General features: G+C 43.2%; 1 protein-coding gene across 1 annotated transcript in view; it reads left to right on the top strand.

The window, feature by feature from the left end:
• Positions 1-19,993, top strand: part of LOC138977785 (homer protein homolog 2-like) — a 63,117-nt gene that overhangs the window by 29,930 nt on the left and 13,194 nt on the right. Inside the window, exons 2-6 of the mRNA XM_070350394.1 lie at positions 7,607-7,763; positions 15,038-15,169; positions 15,895-16,062; positions 16,574-16,713; positions 18,937-19,093. Of these exons, the coding sequence (XP_070206495.1) occupies positions 7,607-7,763; positions 15,038-15,169; positions 15,895-16,062; positions 16,574-16,713; positions 18,937-19,093 (754 nt within the window). The remainder of the gene's footprint in view (positions 1-7,606; positions 7,764-15,037; positions 15,170-15,894; positions 16,063-16,573; positions 16,714-18,936; positions 19,094-19,993) is intronic.

Below are 19,993 nucleotides of genomic sequence, written 5' to 3'. Positions count from 1 at the left end.
GCCATCCGAATAGGGATAAACGTGTTCCCGGTCCCGCCGCTTTGCAGGGTATGGGTCGTACACGACCAACGCCGATCCGAATAGGGACAAACACCGTAAAATACCTTCTTTAATACCCCCGGCCGCGGGTTAGGGGGAGTCCCATATTGGTTGGGACGAGAAAGAATGTACCCGATGCTACCCAGCATGTCGTAAGAGGCGACTAACGGTTCTGTTTCTCCTTTTACCCTTGTTAAGTGTTTCTTGTATAGAATATAGTCAATGTTTGTAAAGATTTTAGTCAAGCAGTATGTAAGAAATGTTAAGTCCTTTGTACTGGAAACTTGCATTCTCCCAGTAAGGTCATATAATTGTACTACGTTGCAAGCCCCTGGAGCAATTTTTGTGCTTTTGTGAACAAGAAACAATTAACAAGTGGCTCTATCCCATCTCCCCCCTTTCCCCTATTCCCCCTTTCCCCCTTTCCCCGTCGCGATATAACCTTGAATGGTTGAAAACGACGTTAAACACCAAATAAAGAAAGAAAGACCTTCTTTAATTGGTCGACAGAAAGGTTTTATGGTGTCTGAGGATCACATGAAGTCTCAATAAAAAAAAACCCAATAGTTTTAGAGATTCTTTCTTTCTTTATTTGGTGTTTAACGTCGTTTGTTTTAGAGATACAGACACTTTTGTGAGGTAATGACCTTAAAGCCTCTCTCTAAAAATAATGGACGTGTGATCCGAGACATAAAAAATGCGTCGTGAAATTTCGTTTGTACCCCCAAATAAGTACACACGGCTTAAACTACTTGTACTTTTGTCTTGAGGAGTTTTATTCGCAAGAAGAACAAACAAACAAACACCCAGACATCACGTTGTTGGCGCGTTACGCCGGTTTTTGGACCCAGTGGCTTGTTACACCGTTATGCACACCCAATAGGAGGAGTTGATTATGAAATCCGGCACACCAACAACCTGTGTTCAACAACAGCGTAGCAGGTCAACGTTGCATGTGTACTTAGTTCCTGCCAGTGGACTGGCAAAGACTAACGCATAGTCAGTTCGAGGAGTTAGAAGCGAGGTGTCAGTGGCACTGGTCAATATGCTGGTGACGGAGTTTATCTTGACCGACCACTGTCCACTCCTTTCTCCACACTGGTCGCGTGTGGCACGGTCACTGTTGGCCTTCGGTCAACTCTCGTGCAAATGTGGTTCCATTCCCTCGTCGGGGCCATCCTCTTCTGAGAACAATGTCCCTCAAAGCACACCTTGCCCCTGGAAACAAGACCGTTTGTTTTCCATTCACTTTGTCGCCTTTGTGTTTCTTGTCTCAAGTCAAGGGGTGATTTCTGGGCCGTTAACACCTGGTCGTCAGCATTTCCACACGAGGCTTGTGTCCGAGAAGATGCAGCAGGTGTTCCAGCAAGGAGTATGGTGCGGGGATGGCTGCAGCGGTTGCGTGAGGTCTTTGGCTTGCTCTGCAGTCAAGTGTTTCACCATGTTATGAACAGAGCCATGGGGTCCGTGTGTGAGAAGATGAGCCAGGTCTACCTTGAGAATCACTGCGCTGCTTCCCAGCCCTACAGGTAGTGTTAACACCAGTAGTTCTGTTGTTGTCCCCCGAAAGCGGCGTATGGCTGCCTAAATGGCGGAGTAAATCCGGTCATACACGTAAAAACCCACTCGTTTAAAAACATGAGTGAACGTGGGAGTTTCAGCCCATGAACAAAGAAAAAGAAGAAGAAATTAGTTCTGTTTTAAGTAGAGATCGTGGTGTGAGGATTATGACAGATGACAGGTTGTCTTTATTGGGCAGATAACTTTGGGACTGTGTCAGTGCGTAATCTAAGAGTGATATCATTGCAGCGTTTCATGAATGATATGGCGCGTGAAGTTTGCCACTGATAAAGGACATGTTTGTACATATGTTTTCATCATCAAACTGGGAGACGCTCCAGTCACAGAAGGTTACCGCTTGTTTTTGCTCCGTGTGCACGGTCAAGCCTTGGACATTTTTGCATCGGTCTATGTACAAATAAACTTGGCTACTCAAGCTTAAAACCATTGAAACCCATTGGTTCAGGTGAAATAGCGGTCTCTCAGCAACATCAACAACAACAAAAGTTACCGCGCCGGTAGCGACAGCTTGTGTCGAAAATCTGTAATAAATAATTACAACAATATTCGGAGAATTGCGCGCCTTTAAAGGTAACCAGTTTTTACACAATCCACAGTGCTGGGTCGTGTAATCTTTCTCTCAAAGTGTTAAAACTAAACTCCAAAATAAAGCAGTCTAAACGTTGTATAATCTTAAAGTACCCTGTCGTGGTACCAGCTTACCTCTGTTGACTGCTAGTCTGCCAGCTATGCACGTAACGGTATATAAAAGTCTTCAAGTAACCTCAGGCTAAGCAAATAATGCTGAGCTAGGCTGGTCTCTGACATTTTTAGTAGTATTTCTCCAGACACTCTATTACTGGAGCACTGTCATTTTCATTTCTGTCTCTGTCACACGCCTCGGGGGTCACTTCTGCCACTTCTTGCAATGAGAAAATAAAGTGAATACAGATTTCAGATGCTGGAGCGAAATAAACATATTTAGTTCAATCGCTGTGTGTACGGTTTGACAACGGTTACCGGTGTTTCTCTTGGCGGGACAAAGACACGTCTGTTGTTGTTCTGTTCTTGTTGATAAGTCTTTCTGTCTTTTTGTGTCTTTGGCTTTACTTGAAAGGGCTGGGTGGCCGAGTGGTAACGCACTTGCGCTCGGAAGCGAGAGGTTGCGAGTTCGACCCTGGGTCAGGGCGTTAGCAATTTTCTCCCCCCTTTCCTAACCTAGGTGGTGGGTTCAAGTGCTAGTCTTTCGGATGAGACGAAAAACCGAGGTCCCTTCGTGTACACTACATTGGGGTGTGCACGTTAAAGATCCCACGATTGACAAAAGGGTCTTTCCTGGCAAAATTGTATAGGCATAGATAAAAAAAAATGTCCACCAAAATACCCGTGTGACTTGGAATAATAGGCCGTGAAAAGTAGGATATGCGCCGAAATGGCTGCGATCTGCTGGTCGATGTGAATGCGTGAGTCCGAGTCTGGAGATACGCGCGCGATATAAGACTTCATATAACATAACTTTTTGTTTTGTTGATGTTGCTGTTGTTGTTGCTGTTATTCTTCTGTTGAAAAAATCGTTTGGTAGAACCTATCCTTACTTACCTGGGCTTTTTCACGATCACTTGTCACTACTATCAGTTGTGGATGCCTCCCTGCCTCTCTTTTGGAGTTTTGCGTGTGTTTTTGCAACTTTAGTATTACACTATCAATTTTAGAAGAAGCGATGGAAAACCCAGATTATTTAAGGGATTTCAAGAAAACAGTATGTAATGATCTTGAAACGAATGTGTTTACGTGCTCTCAGACTCCGTGAAAGGTCACTTCGGACTACCGCAGACCACTCTATTTTGTCAGTCTCTCCCACGTCTTGTTTTTGTGTTATGTTATATTTGTTCAGACAAGATCGAGGTTAGACAAAGGATGATACATTGAAAAAGCCAAAACAACAACCAGAAACATGATTACGGATACAAGTTGTGAAACATGTGTCTGCTGAAAATGTGTGAGACGTCATACATTGCTTTCATAAGGCAAAAAAAAAAAGTTGTATGTTTCTGGTCACCCGACCCTTCCTAGTTTTTTCCCGCCGACCCTAGACTTTTTTTTATTGCATCGTAAAAAAAAAGAAAAAAAAGCGTTAAAACGAAAGTAACAGACGGCAGACGACACAAGGGGGATAACCCCGCATCCCTGTTGTCTCATTTGTTTTGTAATGTGTTGTCTTTCTCTTTGTATAGCAAGTCCAGTCTCTTTGCGTCACTGTATAGTTATTTTCTATCTACCCTGACCAAAAACAAAAACAAAAACAAAAAACAATAATCCCTACCTACCTACCCTATTTTTTTGTTGCCATGTTACCAGAAACATACAACTTTTTTTGTGTGGGCCTAATGACTGATTATTTTGCTCACTTGTTGTCAACAAGGCAGTGGTCTTTGAATATGTTTGACACATTCTGTTGGTGTTGTTGACAGGTAGGCTTCTTCATTTGTTGTTTGTGGCGGTCCGATGCCTGGGGTCATGTAGGACCAAGCTGGTGGTACGTTGGGGGGGGGGGGGGGGGGGGGGGGGGCAGAAGAGACACGGTTGGAAAAGGGAGGGGGGAATATACTGTTCCCAGAGTGAGAGTGAAAATGACAATGCTTATTTAACGAGGGTAATAGATTAAGCAGTGATCTGCTTTTACATCTAGCCCTCGCCCTAAAGAGGGGCTAACGAGAGAGAGAGAGAGAGAGAGAGAGAGAGAGAGAGAGAGAGAGAGATTTATGCAGAAAACGGCGGCGAAAAGGTTTAACTTTGCTTATTGTTCTCGTCACGTCTGGGTTTTACCTGGGCATTGAAACAGGCACGAAGACTTCACCCACAGTGTTATTTGCGTATTTATCCGCGAATCGTTCCTACAGTCGTAGCATTTTTAGTTGTTTGTTTTCTAGATATATGCATTCGGCCGCTTGGCAGCCTTTCAAATGTTCAGGTCTCTCAGATTTGTGTGCTGAAATAGAAGCTGGCTGTGTGTGTGTGTGTGTGTGTATATATGTGTGTAATTAGTTACAAAAGAAGACCGTTTCCAAGTTTGCGATTTAATTTGAGGCATTCTGCTGGATACGCATGAATTCATGTTTCGGGCAGGTTTTTTTTTTCTCAGCGTACAAAGTGGTTATGCGCTTTACCTTAACTGTTACTGGTATTGGCGTTTTCTGTTAACCGAATGGCAGATATCGCAGGTGATTTCTTCGACGATGGGTTTGCTCTCTCTCTCTCTCTCTCTCTCTCTCTCTCTCTCTCCCCGCCCCTCCCCTCCCCCTCCCTGCATAGCGTGGTGGAGGTACGGCGGTGGGGGTGGGGAAGTTAGCAACGAACAAGGAGTTGAGTGTCCCAACCACAAAGCACAGAAACATAGTGATGAATTCAACCAGAGACGGCGGAGTACTGAACTTGAGTTGAAGCCCCGGTGTGCAGCACGCGGATGGCATCTCACTTTGAGACTCCTGTTCATACTACTGCTATAAAGGGATTTCAATCGATGAGTGCGTTGGTCAACACCGTGTACATGCCTTCACCATGGCAGCGGGGCAAGGGCGGCCGGGGGTAATTCAGATTGAAGACGATGTGTTGTCTGCAACCTCACTCCCCTCGCAGTGATTGCAGTGCCCCCTTGGGGAACCTTGGGGAACGGTTTAGTAATGGGGGTCAGGTCTGGCCCTCTCCCTAGGCCTGTCATTTGTCACCATTTACCACTGAGAAAGGACTCTCTCTCTCTCTCTCTCTCTCTCTCTCTCTCTCTCTCTCTCTCTCTCTCTCACGCACACATGTACCATGCACACACACATACACACACACACACACACACACATGCACACATGCACATGCACACATGCACACAAGAGTTAGTTGAGCTTCTCTCTCTCACACACACACACACACATACACTTCTTTTGTTGAGAGAGAGGGAGGGAGGAGAAGATTCTTATTCCTAAACGAGAAGACCCCCAGACATGATGAAAGATGGCAGAGAGCTAACAGGATTCAGGGCAATTTAGGCTTTGTCTTTTTTGCAACCTGCCTCAGCTTACAGAGGATGACAAGGATCAGGGGGGAAAGAGGGATGGGCAGAGGTGGCATGAAACTGTCACCTTGATTGTATTTACTGGATGACAAAACGCATGGCAGAGCCTTAATGCAATATATTTATACTTATGATTATTAGAGTTACTAGACATTTTTAGTTTCCACCCTGTGAGTAAGTTTTGGAAATAAACAGCACAGAATAAGACAGAACTGGTGACCCTGAAGAATATTCTGTGGGCAGACCACAACTACAGAATTTCTCTTAGAAAGGGGGGGAGGGGGATTTTATTTCCATTCTTTTGTAAGTAACTTTCCAAGAATGTTGTTTTCAGTTTCTCTAAGTCAGGTTTTTGAGTCACTTGAGAAAAAGTGACTCTATGTAATCGGTCAGTGTTAGTCTGTCCGGCCGGCCGTCCGGCCGGCCGTCCGTAGACACCACCTTAACGTTGGACTTTTCTCGGAAACTATCAAAGCGATCGGGCTCATATTTTGTTTAGTCGTGACCTCCAATGACCTCTACACTTTAACGATGGTTTCGTTGACCTTTGACCTTTTTCAAGGTCACAGGTCAGCGTCAAAGGAAAAATTAGACATTTTATATCTTTGACAAACTTTTCTCGGAAACTATCAAAGCGATCGGGCTCATATTTTGTTTAGTCGTGACCTCCAATGACCTCTACACTTTAACGATGGTTTCGTTGACCTTTGACCTTTTTCAAGGTCACAGGTCAGCGTCAAAGGAAAAATTAGACATTTTATATCTTTGACAAAGTTCATCGGATGTGATTGAAACTTTGTAGGATTATTCTTTACATCAAAGTATTTACATCTGTAGCCTTTTACGAACGTTATCAGAAAAACAAGGGAGATAACTAGCCTTTTCTGTTCGGCAACACACAACTTAACGTTGGGCTTTTCTCGGAAACTATAAAAGTGACCGGGCTCAAATTTTATGTGAACGTGACTCATTGTGTTGTGAATAGCAATTTCTTCCTGTCCATCTGATGCCTCATATAATATTCAGAACTGCGAAAGTGACTCGATCGAGCGTTTGCTCTTCTTGTTAAGATTAGACCTTGTTGTTCAATTCCCTTTATTTACCCTCTTCTGGCTGCAAAGACAGATAACAGCATCAGATTTTCAGTGATTTAGAGCTCACAGAAAGAACTTGTGGATGTTTTAAACATGATGTAGGACAAGTAAGCAAGATAAGGAACCTGGCAGGGTGCTATCAGATCCTGAAAGCATGAAGGTATCAGGGAGAAATTCCAACACCCTACCCCTTTTCCATTTGGCAAGATTCCAAGATATGTGTACATGTATTTACAATGGCGAAGTCAATGAAAGCTTCAAATGATTGCACCAATTTTCTCCACACTGATTTTTCTATTTTTCATGATGAAGTCAGTTTAACCTTCAAAGTATTGTGCACCATTTTTCTCTACGCTGATGGACATTACAGGCTATGGATAAATTGATGTGAGAAAGAACACTCTTGTAGATATGAGAGAATAAGTAATAGAGGCTCTTTTTCCATTTTTTTTTTTTAGTGAATCTCTGAATTAGTACCAGACTTTCTTGGTTTATTTCTATTCTTTTCATGTAAATGTTGAAGTCCTTTTGCAAATGTGTGTACATGTTTAACACCCACCTGACCAAACAAAAAGTGTTTAAAAAAAAAAGGGAAAAAGAATTCTATGTTTAAAAACAGAAAAGCTGTTGCCCCATTCTGATGCCCCTAATTCAAACATGTGACTTTGCTGAAAAGCAAACAATGGTAGTCATTGACTTGGACTATGAAAAGGAAGAAACATCACAAAAATGGTCTGTACAAATTAACAGTAGAAACAATGAGGACAAAAGAAAATTACCAACCATAACATGGAGAAAAATTGTTTGGCTTACGACTCATTATCTTTATGTTCAGTTTTGTTGATTCCAGGGAGCAGCCCATCTTTTCCACCAAGGCGCACGTGTTCCAGATCGACCCCGAGACGAAGAAGAACTGGATTTCCTCCAGCAAGGTGGCCGTCAATGTCTCCTACTACTATGACAGCACTCGCAACACATACAGGATCATCAGCGTCGATGGATCTAAGGTGAGCAATTGATTCAGTCCAAGTTCAGTGGGTTATAGAAACACGAAAATACCAACCATGCATCCCCCGAAATCTTGTATGCTGCCTGAATGGTGGGGTAAGAACGATCATGCATGTAAAAATCCACTCGTGTAAAAACATGAGTGAACGTGGGAGTTTCAGCCCATGAACGAAAAAACAGAAGATTCATCCTAATAGTTTGTTTATCTGTTTGCAATCTTCTGATATCCTATACCGTAGAATTCCCCTTTTAAGACACCCCCATTTAAAGGCTGAGCTGGTGTGTATTATTTAAAGCCCCTGTGATTTTTGCTGCTGCAGATTTTCAAACAGCTTTTGCAACAGTCAAACATCACTCCCACCCTTTTTCAAATATCTTTCAACAGAAGGCCTTTTATTTTGTGCACTAGAGGAATACCCGGCTTTGCCGGGGTGAATCGCGAGACAGAGACAGACAGCGTGGCGGTTCATCACAATCACCTTTGCAGGCGAAGTCCTGTCAAACGGGATTGAGAATTTTAGAGCTTATTTCTTAGCCCTATATTATCTGTTGTGGCTTCTCAAATGCCAGAACATACAGACAGACAAAAGCCGCTAGACCCCATCACAAACAGAACTCTACAATCCACAGGTTTTTGCCCACACACACACACACAAACACACACACAGAGAAGCCGTATATATATATATATGTATATCTATATCTATAAATATATAGAGATAGGTGAGAGTGTATTTTTCGCGTGGCTATAAATTGATTCGACCTTTTCACTTTGACAGTAAGAACAACTTACGGGTGCAAGGGAAGCGTTCTGGACAGCGCAGTGACATTCTATAAATAGCAACTCAGAAACGGGAATTTGGGGTGAACGGCGCGAGACAGAGACAGACAGCGTTGCGGTTCACCACAATCACCTTTGAAGGCGAAGTCCTGTCAAACGGGATTGAGAATTTTAGAGCTTATTTCTTAGCCCTATATTATCTGATGTGGCTTCTCACATGCCAGAACATACAGACAGACAAAAGCCGCTAGACCACATCACAAACAGAACTCTACAATACACAGGTTTTTGCCCACACACACACACAAACACACACACACACAGAGAAGCCGTATATATGCATATCTGTATCTATAAATATATAGAGATAGGTGAGAGTGTATTTTTCGCGTGGCTATAAATTGATTCGACCTTTTCACTTTGACAGTAAGAACAACTTACGGGTGCAAGGGAAGCGTTGTGGACAGCGCAGTGGACAGCGCAGTGACATTCTAAAAATAGTAATAGTAAGTTACAAACGGGAAAGCCACACGAAGGAAGGGAGATAAACGCCAAACACTGGAGAAGATAAGGAAGAGTTACTTATAATGGTGAAATGAACACAAAAACCCAAATCAGTTCAGCGCTGCGCGCTGAGAGCACGTGTTGAAATATCTCATCGATGATATTGTGTCCGGGGTGTAGCTGAATACGGTGTCCAAATTTGAAAAAGATCCACCGAGAACTTTGGCGTTGTGATGTGGTGTAGCGGCTATGGTGTGTCGGTATGGGGGCCCGGGTAGCTGAGGTGGAACCAAAATAGCTGAGGTGGAACCAAAATCGGTTCAGCGCTGCGCGCTGAGAGCACGTGTTGAAATATCTCATCGATGAGGTTGTGTCCGGGGTCTCTCAGAATAAGCCCACCAAATTTGAAGCAGATCCATCGAGAACTTTGGTCGTGCATCGCGCACAGACAGACACACACACAGACAAAAAGACACACAGTCCTCCGAAAACGGCGTATGGCTGCCTAAATGGCGGGGTAAAAAACGGTCATACACGTAAAATTCCACTCGTGCAAAAAACACGAGTGTACGTGGGAGTTTCAGCCCACGAACGCAGAAGAAGAAGAAGAAGACAGACAGACAGACACTAGTCGTATATATATATAGATGTTACCTGGTTGGCAGATGACTTATCTTGTTATTCTCTGAACGTTTTTGGAAGATCTTAAAAGGAGGATATCACTGTATGTATTTTATGTATAATCGTGGCATATTGTTATGATTATACAATGTTCTTGCCAAAGTAGGCCTACACTTTACCATTGTATAACTTTTGACAAGGAAAAGCAACACATTTCCTAGATTATTTCCTTCATTAGAATAGTGCCCATTCAAAGACGTTTGTTTGGTCTGGTTTGTGGTTGATATAAAACTCATTGGAAAGTTTTTCCTCTCTAAAATGTCAGTCTAATGTCTAAATCAGTCCTTGAGCCTTCCTTGTGCCTGTAGACACACGTTTTGTGACCTGTTGCTCACATATGTGTTTGAAAAAAAAGGCTTGAGACAGGGTTTGTGGTCTCCCCACCTGTGGTGTTTGTGTAAGATGCTGTTGAGTCAACTGGCCAGGATTACCTGAAAATGTCACACCTGTGCGCAGCCACCGAGCTTTACCCCTTCTCCACCAAAGTGCAGCTAAAAACAGCATCTTGGTGCACTTTATTAACTCAAATGTTGCAGTTCTGTGCCTTGGGGTAATGATTAGGATGTGTATGACTAGCGGAAGGAAGGAGGATTTGTGCAGTCACAATGCAATTGGAGTGATTTCTTCTGGTGTAACTTCAATCATGCGCACCAAAATAAAAAAGATAAGAATTGTAGGTTATTGACAAAACAAAATATTGCATTTACAGAACGTCGACCCAGTGGTCTTTTAAGCAGACAGACAGACAAACACTTATGGTACAAATAATGAACTCATCTCAAAATCATTGATGCAACTCGCTTGCAAGATGCCGGGGGGCCCGGTAGCTCAGTTGGTAGAGCACTGGACTTGTGATCGAAAGGTCGCAGGTTCGAATTCGGGCCGGGACGGACACGGGTCAACTTTATGTGCAGACCCAGAGACGGAAGCCATGTCCCACCCCCGTGTCATCACAATGGCACGTAAAAGACCTTGGTCATTCTGCCATAAGTGCAGGTGGCTGAATACACCTAAACACGCAGACACTTGGGTAGCGCGACTCTGTTGCTGCTAGCTTTCCACTGGGAGGAAGCGACCCGAATTTCGCAGCGATGGGACAATAAAGTAATGAAAATGAAAAATGAAATGAAATCATGTGCACCATCACCAGTCTGTCCAAGCTTTTAGACGCCTCGGGTATGAGTATCCTTACATTTTGCTACAACCAATACAAGCAATGCAACGGCTTTCCGTGCAGAGTGGGAATTATTTGCTGAATAAATTTTGTAATTGAAACATATGTCAATCTGCAAAATCAATTCATAAAAAAAATCCAACTCGGCACAGAAACAGTCAGGCGCTGTCCAAGTAGAGAGGAGCTCTTATACCATGTACTAAGCCTGGACAAATTTATGATGTTGTGCATGATGAATTACAGGGAAAGAATTTTTTTTATTTATTAAGGAGATTTCTATAGCGCATAACTAAAAGCACTATGCGCTTGTACCAACTGTTGCAGTTCTGTCCCTGTAGTGAATATAATCTGAGGTATCTGGGAGGAAGGTTTTAATGGATTTATTGATATATATATACGACTAGTGTCTGTCTGTCTGTTCGCGATGCACGGCCAAAGTTCTCGATGGATCTGTTTCAAATTTGGTGGGCATATTCAGGTACACCCGGGACACAACCTGATCGATGAGATATTTCAACACGTGCTCTCAGCGCGTAGCGCTGTGCGCGCTGAACCATGAAGACGACACCATCACGTTGATTCGTTGATGACACAACCATTTGTCGAGGATAGCGTAGGCACCCGGTCTGCTCCCCGCCTAAAAAAGGCCAGTGCCGTTCCGTCTTCGAGGGACTGCGTGGGTTTCATTTCGGAGTTTTCCTTCTCCTAGACGAGTTTCCTTCCATGGATGATGAGCCTCCTCTACCCTCGTTTTGAATTCAGAGTGGTCTTCTCTTAGGATAGCTGCCTGCCAGGGTTGACGAGCCTATCCTGCCCGGCTATTTGACCCATAGCTGGAGGTTGGTTCGTGGGCACCTGGGCGTTTCCACACACCGGTGGGCCCGCATGCCGCACGTCTAGGGGCCAACCTCCTCCGAGTCCTTGTAGTCTAGCCTGGGGCCTTGCGGTACCCAGTTTACGCCTGTCGCCGCGATGGAGGCACTACATAGGGCTTGTTGTGGAGAGGTTATTGTACTGGCAGGAGAGACTGACGCATTCTGCTCTCTTTTCGCATTGTCCTAAAAAGGACAGACGGTGCTAGCCAGCGGTGAGGGCTGAAAGCGAGAAGTGACAAGCACAAGACACTTCGCCAACACACTAGACACGTCACACAACCGTTTGGCAGGCTGCGCGCTGAACCGATTTTTTGTTGTTGTTGTCTGGATCCACTACCAGTAACTCTTCCTTATCTTCTCCAGTGTTTTCAGCCACGATTATCTCCCTTCCTCCGCAAAGCTGGGTCCCAGGCACAGCCTGGTATTTGGCTCTACTTTTTCCCGGCGAAGCCGGTACCCGGCGAAGCGGGTAATCATCTAGTATATCTAAATATATATACGACTAGATGATTACCCGCTTCGCCGGGAAGAAGTAGAGCCGAATACCAGAAGGAAAGGAGATAAACGCGCAAAACACTGGAGACCTTCTAAAAATAGTAACGTGCAGTGACCTTCTAAAAATAGTAACGTAGTATCGGGAATATGGATTGACGCCACACGGAGGAAGGGAGATAATCGCGGCTGAAAACACTGGAGAAAATAAGGAAGATACTGGTAGTGGATCCCGACAACAACAACAACAAAAAACAAAAAATCGGTTCAGCGCGCACAGCGCTGCGCGCTGAGAGCACGTGTTGAAATATCTCATCGATGAGGTTGTGTCCGGGGTGTAGCTGAATACGGTGTCCAAATTTGAAAAAGATCCACCGAGAACTTTGGTCGTGCATCGCGAACAGACAGACAGACAGACAGACAGACAGACAGACGGACACTAGTCGTATATATATATATATATAAGCCTTAATCTCTTCTTGACATTTGGATGGACAGGTGACACCAGTTTTGATCAGCAGAATCTGCACTTTTATGTTGCAGCCAAAACTGTTGTTTGTGCAAACATTGCACTTGCACAGCAGAGCTGATAGCAGGTGGGGGCCTCAATAGCTAGGGAACCCCTTTACCATGACCCCTGACCCCCATTTGCAGCCAATTTCACGGGTGTTTGAGTTCTTCCCTTAGTTTTAGACACTCATCTCACCACCAGATAAAATGTACTGCTTTTGCAGATTTTTGCCTCCATCTCTTTCTTACCATGATCCAACTTGTAAACTATGAAAAGGCCTAAAAAAAAATAGGTGTGGTTACAGTAACCCGACCTACCCTAATTTTAGGGGCCGACCCTATAACTTTTTATTACATTTGTCAAAAAAAATAAAAAACACACACAAGAAAACGAGTGCAGAAAACGCAATGAAAGCGAAAGCACCCGAGTCGCACACTTATTTCCCTGTCAAGTAGGTTTAATTTGTACACATTAGAAAAAAAAAGTTAAAAAAAAAAAGTGATTGCCTACCTTCCTACCCTATTTTTTTTGGCTATGTTACCGTAACCACACCTAATTTTTTGTTGTGGCCAAATCCTTCAATTACATGTAAGCACATTTAGGAAGACGGACTATTGATCTCTTCCGGTACCGCCTTTATTGTGATTTGCATGAAGTGATGCTGTAGCCAAGAAGTGTGTTGACAATCACCTGATCAACCTTATTTTTGGTGCTGAACCTAAACTTTTGCCAGCGGTTGAGGAATTGTGAAGGCAGGGTGGTGTGGGAGATGTGGGCTATAGGAAAACAGTGACAACCTGAAGAGACAATTTTTTCAACCTACCAACCTCCATCCTTCGTAGTAATTTAAGATATGCAGCATTTAACACATCACTAACATAAACTGACAACATGTCAGTGAGTACATTACTCCTTTGTGAATTAGCTCTTTTTTTTTCTCACGCACGAAAACCAAGTTTGTGTGCCCTTTGGTTCTTTCTCATGGTAATTAGTGTTAGTGTTTAATCAGTGTGATATTTACCAATGTGAGTCAGAGGGTCTACCCCTAGTCCCACTGCCTAGGTGTGCGGTGTGTGTTGCCTTGTTTGTCAGTTGCGGACTGTTCACTGTGCATGTTGATTAGAACCTCAAGCCTTTAAAACCGTTTTCTGCTTTTCTTCTGCGCAGTGCTTGTGACACAGTCAAGATGTGCTGGAAAGCATTCTGGATTTCCAAGGATTTCTAAGTGTTATTTAGGGTTTAAAATTTTTGCAAAAAGTGAATAAGTGAAGACGTGGAGATAAGCTCTTATTCTGTGTTAGTTGGTGTCCTGGGATTGAATTCCATGCAGTAGTCATGGCAAATTGTGAGTTGTTCATTGCTCAGAGCTTCATTGGACAGAAAGGATGCTAGTATCTGAAGACATCAACAGCTACATTTTCTCTTTTGCAGTAGTATCTGCTGTTACAGTACTTGAAGACTACGCATCTCAAATTTTAAATTGTGACTCTTGAAGTGACCCTGACATTAGGTTATAAAGAAAAGTGAAGAAAACAATTAAGGGCATGATGTACTTCTTTTGATTTTTATAATAGCTGCACAGTTCGCAGACCAGAACAAGAACTGAGAGCAGTTTTGTTGCTGTTGCTGTTGATGTTGTTTTGTTGTAAAATCATGCTTTTGCCCTTCTGGGGGTCTTTCTTTTTCATTGGAACTTTATTATTGCTCATTCAGGTTCATTGTCTTCAGTGTACCGGCACGGTTGGCCTAGTGGTAAGGCGTCCGCCCCGTGATCGGGAGGTCGTGGGTTCGAACCCCGGCCGGGTCATACCTAAGACTTTAAAATTGGCAATTTAGTGGCTGCTCTCCTGGCGTCTGGCATTATGGGGTTAGTGCTAGGACTGGTTGGTCCGGTGTCAGAATAATGTGACTAGGTGAGACATGAAGCGGGCTGTGCTGCGACTTCTGTCTTGTGTGTGGCGCACGTTATATGTCAAAGCAGCACCGCCCTGATATGGCCCTTCGTGTTCGGCTGGGCGTTAAGCAAACAAAAAAAAACAAAAAAAATTGTCTTCAGTTCAGCTGAGTACCCGATTTGCATGATGGTGCGTAATATCACCTCAATCATTGAATAGAGAATGATGATGTTTCCACTTAATATGTTGGCACTATTGCATTTGACACCAGCGTTTCTTAGCTGCTGTTTCTTGTGTCTGATTATTAAGTCCTTGTTTTGCATTGCTAGTGATGCTGAGTATTTGTTGTTTTTGTTGCAGGCCATTATCAACAGCACCATCACCCCCGCCATGACCTTCACCAAGACGTCACAGAAGTTTGGACAGTGGTCTGACCCTCGTGCCAACACCGTCTATGGCCTGGGCTTCACAACAGAAGGAGAGCTTGCAAAGGTGTTTATACCTTGTGGGCCTTTTTTATTTTAGACGGTTGTCATGAATAGTAATCATCAGAAATGATTGAATTATTTCCCTTTAGTTCTCAGCAGTTCTTGTATGCCAAGTTCTCCAAATCAGATCAGACTAAGAAAAAAGTCAATAGATCGATCGATCAATCAATCAATCAATCGATCAGTCAATCACTCGCACACTCACTCAGGAAATACAAGAGGGCAAGTATGATTCTTTTGAACTATCAGTCAGAGTTGACCCGGCAGAGCGGACTTTCAGAAGTTGACACTGTGAGGCATTGTACACAATAGGTTATCAGGGGACACTGTTAGGCCTAACTTGTCTCTATGAAGGCTTAACCTCAGAGGTGTGGCCTTGTTGGGGTCAGGACCTTAACTGTTATTGATTATGAGACGTTGTAGAAATAATGAAATGTTATTAGAGTGTCACAGATACACAAATAATATTTAATCAGTTCAGAACTGAATTTAAGTGATCATTTTACAAAAAAAATACATGTATAAACAAAATGATCCGTGGTATTATTTTGTACTTTGTGAAAACCTGGCCAAACCTCACAACTTTATGTCTCAGACTTTTATTTTCTAAGGTTCTGATGATGTGTTTGTGGTGAGTTTTTAAAAGAATAAAAAACTGTTTGAACAAAACCTGACCAAACCATCTACTTTCAAAGAAATGAATTGAGTATTCTCTTATCCCATGCTCAGTTCATCGACAAGTTCAAGGAGATCAAAGACCTGACGCGGCGCTCAGTGGCAGCCTCCCCCAAACCAACAGCGGAAATCAACGGAGCCATGGAGGTTCCTGGGTCACCACAGACTGCGCCGGCCAGGCCTGCACTGCATCAACGAACCAGCAGTCTCTCCTCCATACCGGTCAGGCACATTTACATTTCTAACAATGAATTTTTAAATATTTTTTTGATACTGCGACCACCAAGCCCTGATCATCCCCCCACCCAACCCCTGTGTGTTGTAATTGTCCAAGTGTGTTCTGTTTTATGTTTTTGTCCCCTTGTTTAGGTGATGTCCTGTAATGTACAGCATATACGTGTAAAAAAAATTAAAAACTCCACAAAAAGAGAATAAAAAAAAGAAGAAAAAAAAGAATTAGACTTCATTTTCATTTTTTTTACCATTTTAGAAAGTGGTAATTGGCACCCCTTCCTTAGGTCCCTTTACCCCCAGAACCTCAAACACCTAACCACCACCCCCCCCCCCCCCCCCCCCCCCCCCCCCCCATGAGCAGGCATGGAACTCTTGGATGATAAGCTGTGTTAAGAGGTTGTAGTGGTGGGTTTTCAGATCTATACCAGCATGTGTTTTCTCTGAAGTCTCAATTATTCTATCATTGCTGATGATAAGCAAAATGAAAATCTGTGTGCAGACGGATAATACCAACCTCCGAGAACGACGCAACTCTTTCACTCAGGGCAGCAACGGTGTTAACAACACTTCTTCTTCGAACCCTTCCGAGGGACAGCTCAAGTACGAGAACGACAGACTCAAGTTAGCCCTTGCACAAAGGTAAGTTAGCCCTTGATCACAGGAACGTATGTATGCCTGTGTCTCTGTAACAAATCTGCTGCCAGACATACCCACGTTTTCTGCTCGCCAACTGTTTCACTTGCATGTGAAATCCTCCCTATATGATGTGTCATGTATGTAACCACATTTTGACTTCAGCAGATACTTCACTGGTTGCTTTGGTCTTTGAGTATGTCTGTAGTTAATATGATTGTGTCAAGCCTGCCATTAATTGGGCGAAGTTGACTACGCGAAGTATACTACGAGAAGCAGACCTGTTTACAAGTACGATTTGGGCGTATTTTTTACGCCAAATTATTATCGGTACGCAAATACGCGACACACGCACAAAATACGCATGAGAAAAAGTCTAGAATACGTTTTCCGGTGTTGGTGTGCTGATTAAGGGATGGTACAACTGATACCGGTTTCGGTCGAAGGGAGATAATCATGACAGCGAGTGGAAACCTTGTTCAGTTGTTGGCACGTGCGATCGTCTGGAAAATCGTGGCAAAATGAAGCGGAAAAATGTGCCAGTTTCGGATGACTGTACATGTACCAAATCTAAACAGCAGAAGCAGCAGATTTTCTTGGAGAAATATAAGAAAGAGCCAGGAATTGTGGAGTCTACTATGTGAAAAAGTCATGCACACTGCAAGTATTGTAAATCAGATTTCTCCGTTGCCCATGCTGGGAAATATGACATCGAACGACACTGCAGTTCCAAATCTCACCTGGACAAGGTTGCTGCAAAGAAATCCGCTGAAAGCTGCCAAGGAATTATGAAGTTCATTCCCGCAAAGCAAATCCTGCCAGAAGAAAAGGCTGTAGTCCGTGCTGAAGCAATGTTTTCTGGGATGATTGTAAAAATGAACTTGCCACTGTCAACCGCAGATGTTATTTCACGAACTTCATCTTTTCATTATCAATCTGTTTGGAAGACACTGGTTATAATGCTATAAACTGACAGGTAAATAAAATTGTTTTATCCCTGTTGTATTGGAAGGAGTTAAATTCTGAAGGTGTTCGTTCACAAGACTGACATGCTATTCTTACACAAACACGTTTGCACCCACGCGTACATTTTCCCTTGCCCATATGGCTTTGCTTGCAAAGTACACCAACTTTTTGAAAAATACACTCAACTTTTTGGGAAAGTACTCTTGCCTCGGGTTTAGGGTAAACAGGTCTGGAGAAGCTTGCTGCACGAATTTACAGCACTGAATTTTTGGTAAAAAGACTGCGCAGTCTTTGTGAAGTCGACTTTGGGCTTATTTAAGGACACCCTTATGTTTCCATTTCTTCTGTAGTTCTGTATGTATCCATCTTTCACTTTGCTTGATATAGATGTGCAGGAAAAATATGTATCTGATTGTAAATTTATGATTTGTACTAGTAATATTTATCAGTTTTCTTTGTAAAAAATAAAATGTGACACTTTCTGTTTTTTGAGTCACTTGAGAAAAAGTGACTCTATGTAATCGGTCAGTGTTAGTCTGTCCGGCCGGCCGTCCGGCCGGCCGGCCGTCCGGCCGGCCGGCCGTCCGGCCGGCCGGCCGTAGACACCACCTTAACGTTGGACTTTTCTCGGAAACTATCAAAGCGATCCGGCTCATATTTTGTTTAGTCGTGACCTCCAATGACCTCTACACTTTAACGATGGTTTCGTTGACCTTTGACCTTTTTCAAGGTCACAGGTCAGCGTCAAAGGAAAAATTAGACATTTTATATCTTTGACAAAGTTCATCGGATGTGATTGAAACTTTGTAGGATTATTCTTTACATCAAAGTATTTACATCTGTAGCCTTTTACGAACGTTATCAGAAAAACAAGGGAGATAACTAGCCTTTTCTGTTCGGCAACACACAACTTAACGTTGGGCTTTTCTCGGAAACTATAAAAGTGACCGGGCTCAAATTTTATGTGAACGTGACTCCCAGTGACCTCTACACTTTGACGTCTGCTTTGGTGACCTTTGACCTTTTTCAAGGTCACAGGTATGTCTTGAAGGAAAAAAATTGAAATATCATATCTCTGAAACTATTCATCGGATTTGATTCAAACTTTATAGGATTATTCTTTACATCAAATTATTTACATCTGTATTGTGTTGTGAATAGCAATTTCTTCCTGTCCATCTGATGCCTCATATAATATTCAGAACTGCGAAAGTGACTCGATCGAGCGTTTGCTCTTCTTGTTGTTTTTTTGTTTGCTGACAGCTCTGCAAATGCCAAAAAGTGGGAAGTAGAGCTGACAACACTGAAGAACAACAACGCACGTCTGACAGCAGCCCTGCAGGAGAGCACTGCCAACGTTGAAGAATGGAAGAAACAGCTGGCTACCTACAAAGAGGAAAACGCTCGCTTAAGAAAAAAGGTGTGTGTCAAACACGACTGATTAAAAATCTTCAAGACCAAATGCACAAGCAGCACATCTTCAACAAAAGTGTTCATGGTTTTAGATGTTCAGAAGCAGGTTAGCTTGAGAAGTTTTTTTTGTTTTTTTCATGTGTCCAAGCTTGAAAAATGAGGGTGGAAAAGGGAACATAGTGATGAAATACCAAAGAACTTGATTTCATCATTTCTTCTTCGTTCATGGGCTGAAACTCCCACAGGTTTTTTTGTGTATGACCGTTGTTACCCCGCCACACAGTCAGCCATACGCCGCTTTCAGGGGAGATTTGGTCATTCAGGAAGGAGGTTGGGTGGGATGCTTGGATAGGGACAGTCACGATATGCATGCTCCTTTTCCAGGAAACTGGGTGGTGACGTGTGTACAGAAGCTGTTCAGAATTCCAGTCATGCATTCCTACTTCCAAGCATTTACACAAGGCTGCTAGATGTGCTCAAGGGAATCAGCTCACTTCTCACAGCGTGCAATCAATTGTACAAGCAAACAAGCAAACTGAAGTGGAGAATCCATCAACATTCTTACAAGTTAATTGCTTCCCTAGCTGGGTTGTTTGTTCAGACACACAGAAAATTCCACGCCAGGGACGGCTTTGTGACTCTCTCACACTGAGTGAAAGTGCATTTTCTGGTAAACTATTTAGCACGCATGGAAACAGTCTTGTGAGGCTGCAACATAGATTAGAATAAATGCATGCCTGTAGTTTTCATGGAATTTTTTTAACATATAGGTAAGTGGTTCCTGTTCTGAATACGATGGTGGCACATTATTACAGCTTAGAGCTTTCAAACTTCCTACACTTCCAGGGGTTGATGGCCTTCAAGCATAAGGCAAGCTTGATTGACCCTGGTAGCAATGTCATGGTCA

This window comes from Littorina saxatilis, linkage group LG1, assembly GCF_037325665.1.
Source record: "Littorina saxatilis isolate snail1 linkage group LG1, US_GU_Lsax_2.0, whole genome shotgun sequence".
Lineage (NCBI taxonomy): Eukaryota > Metazoa > Mollusca > Gastropoda > Littorinimorpha > Littorinidae > Littorina > Littorina saxatilis.
The sequence above is the reverse complement of the archived record's forward strand: the minus strand, read 5'-3'. Positions and strand labels throughout refer to the sequence as shown.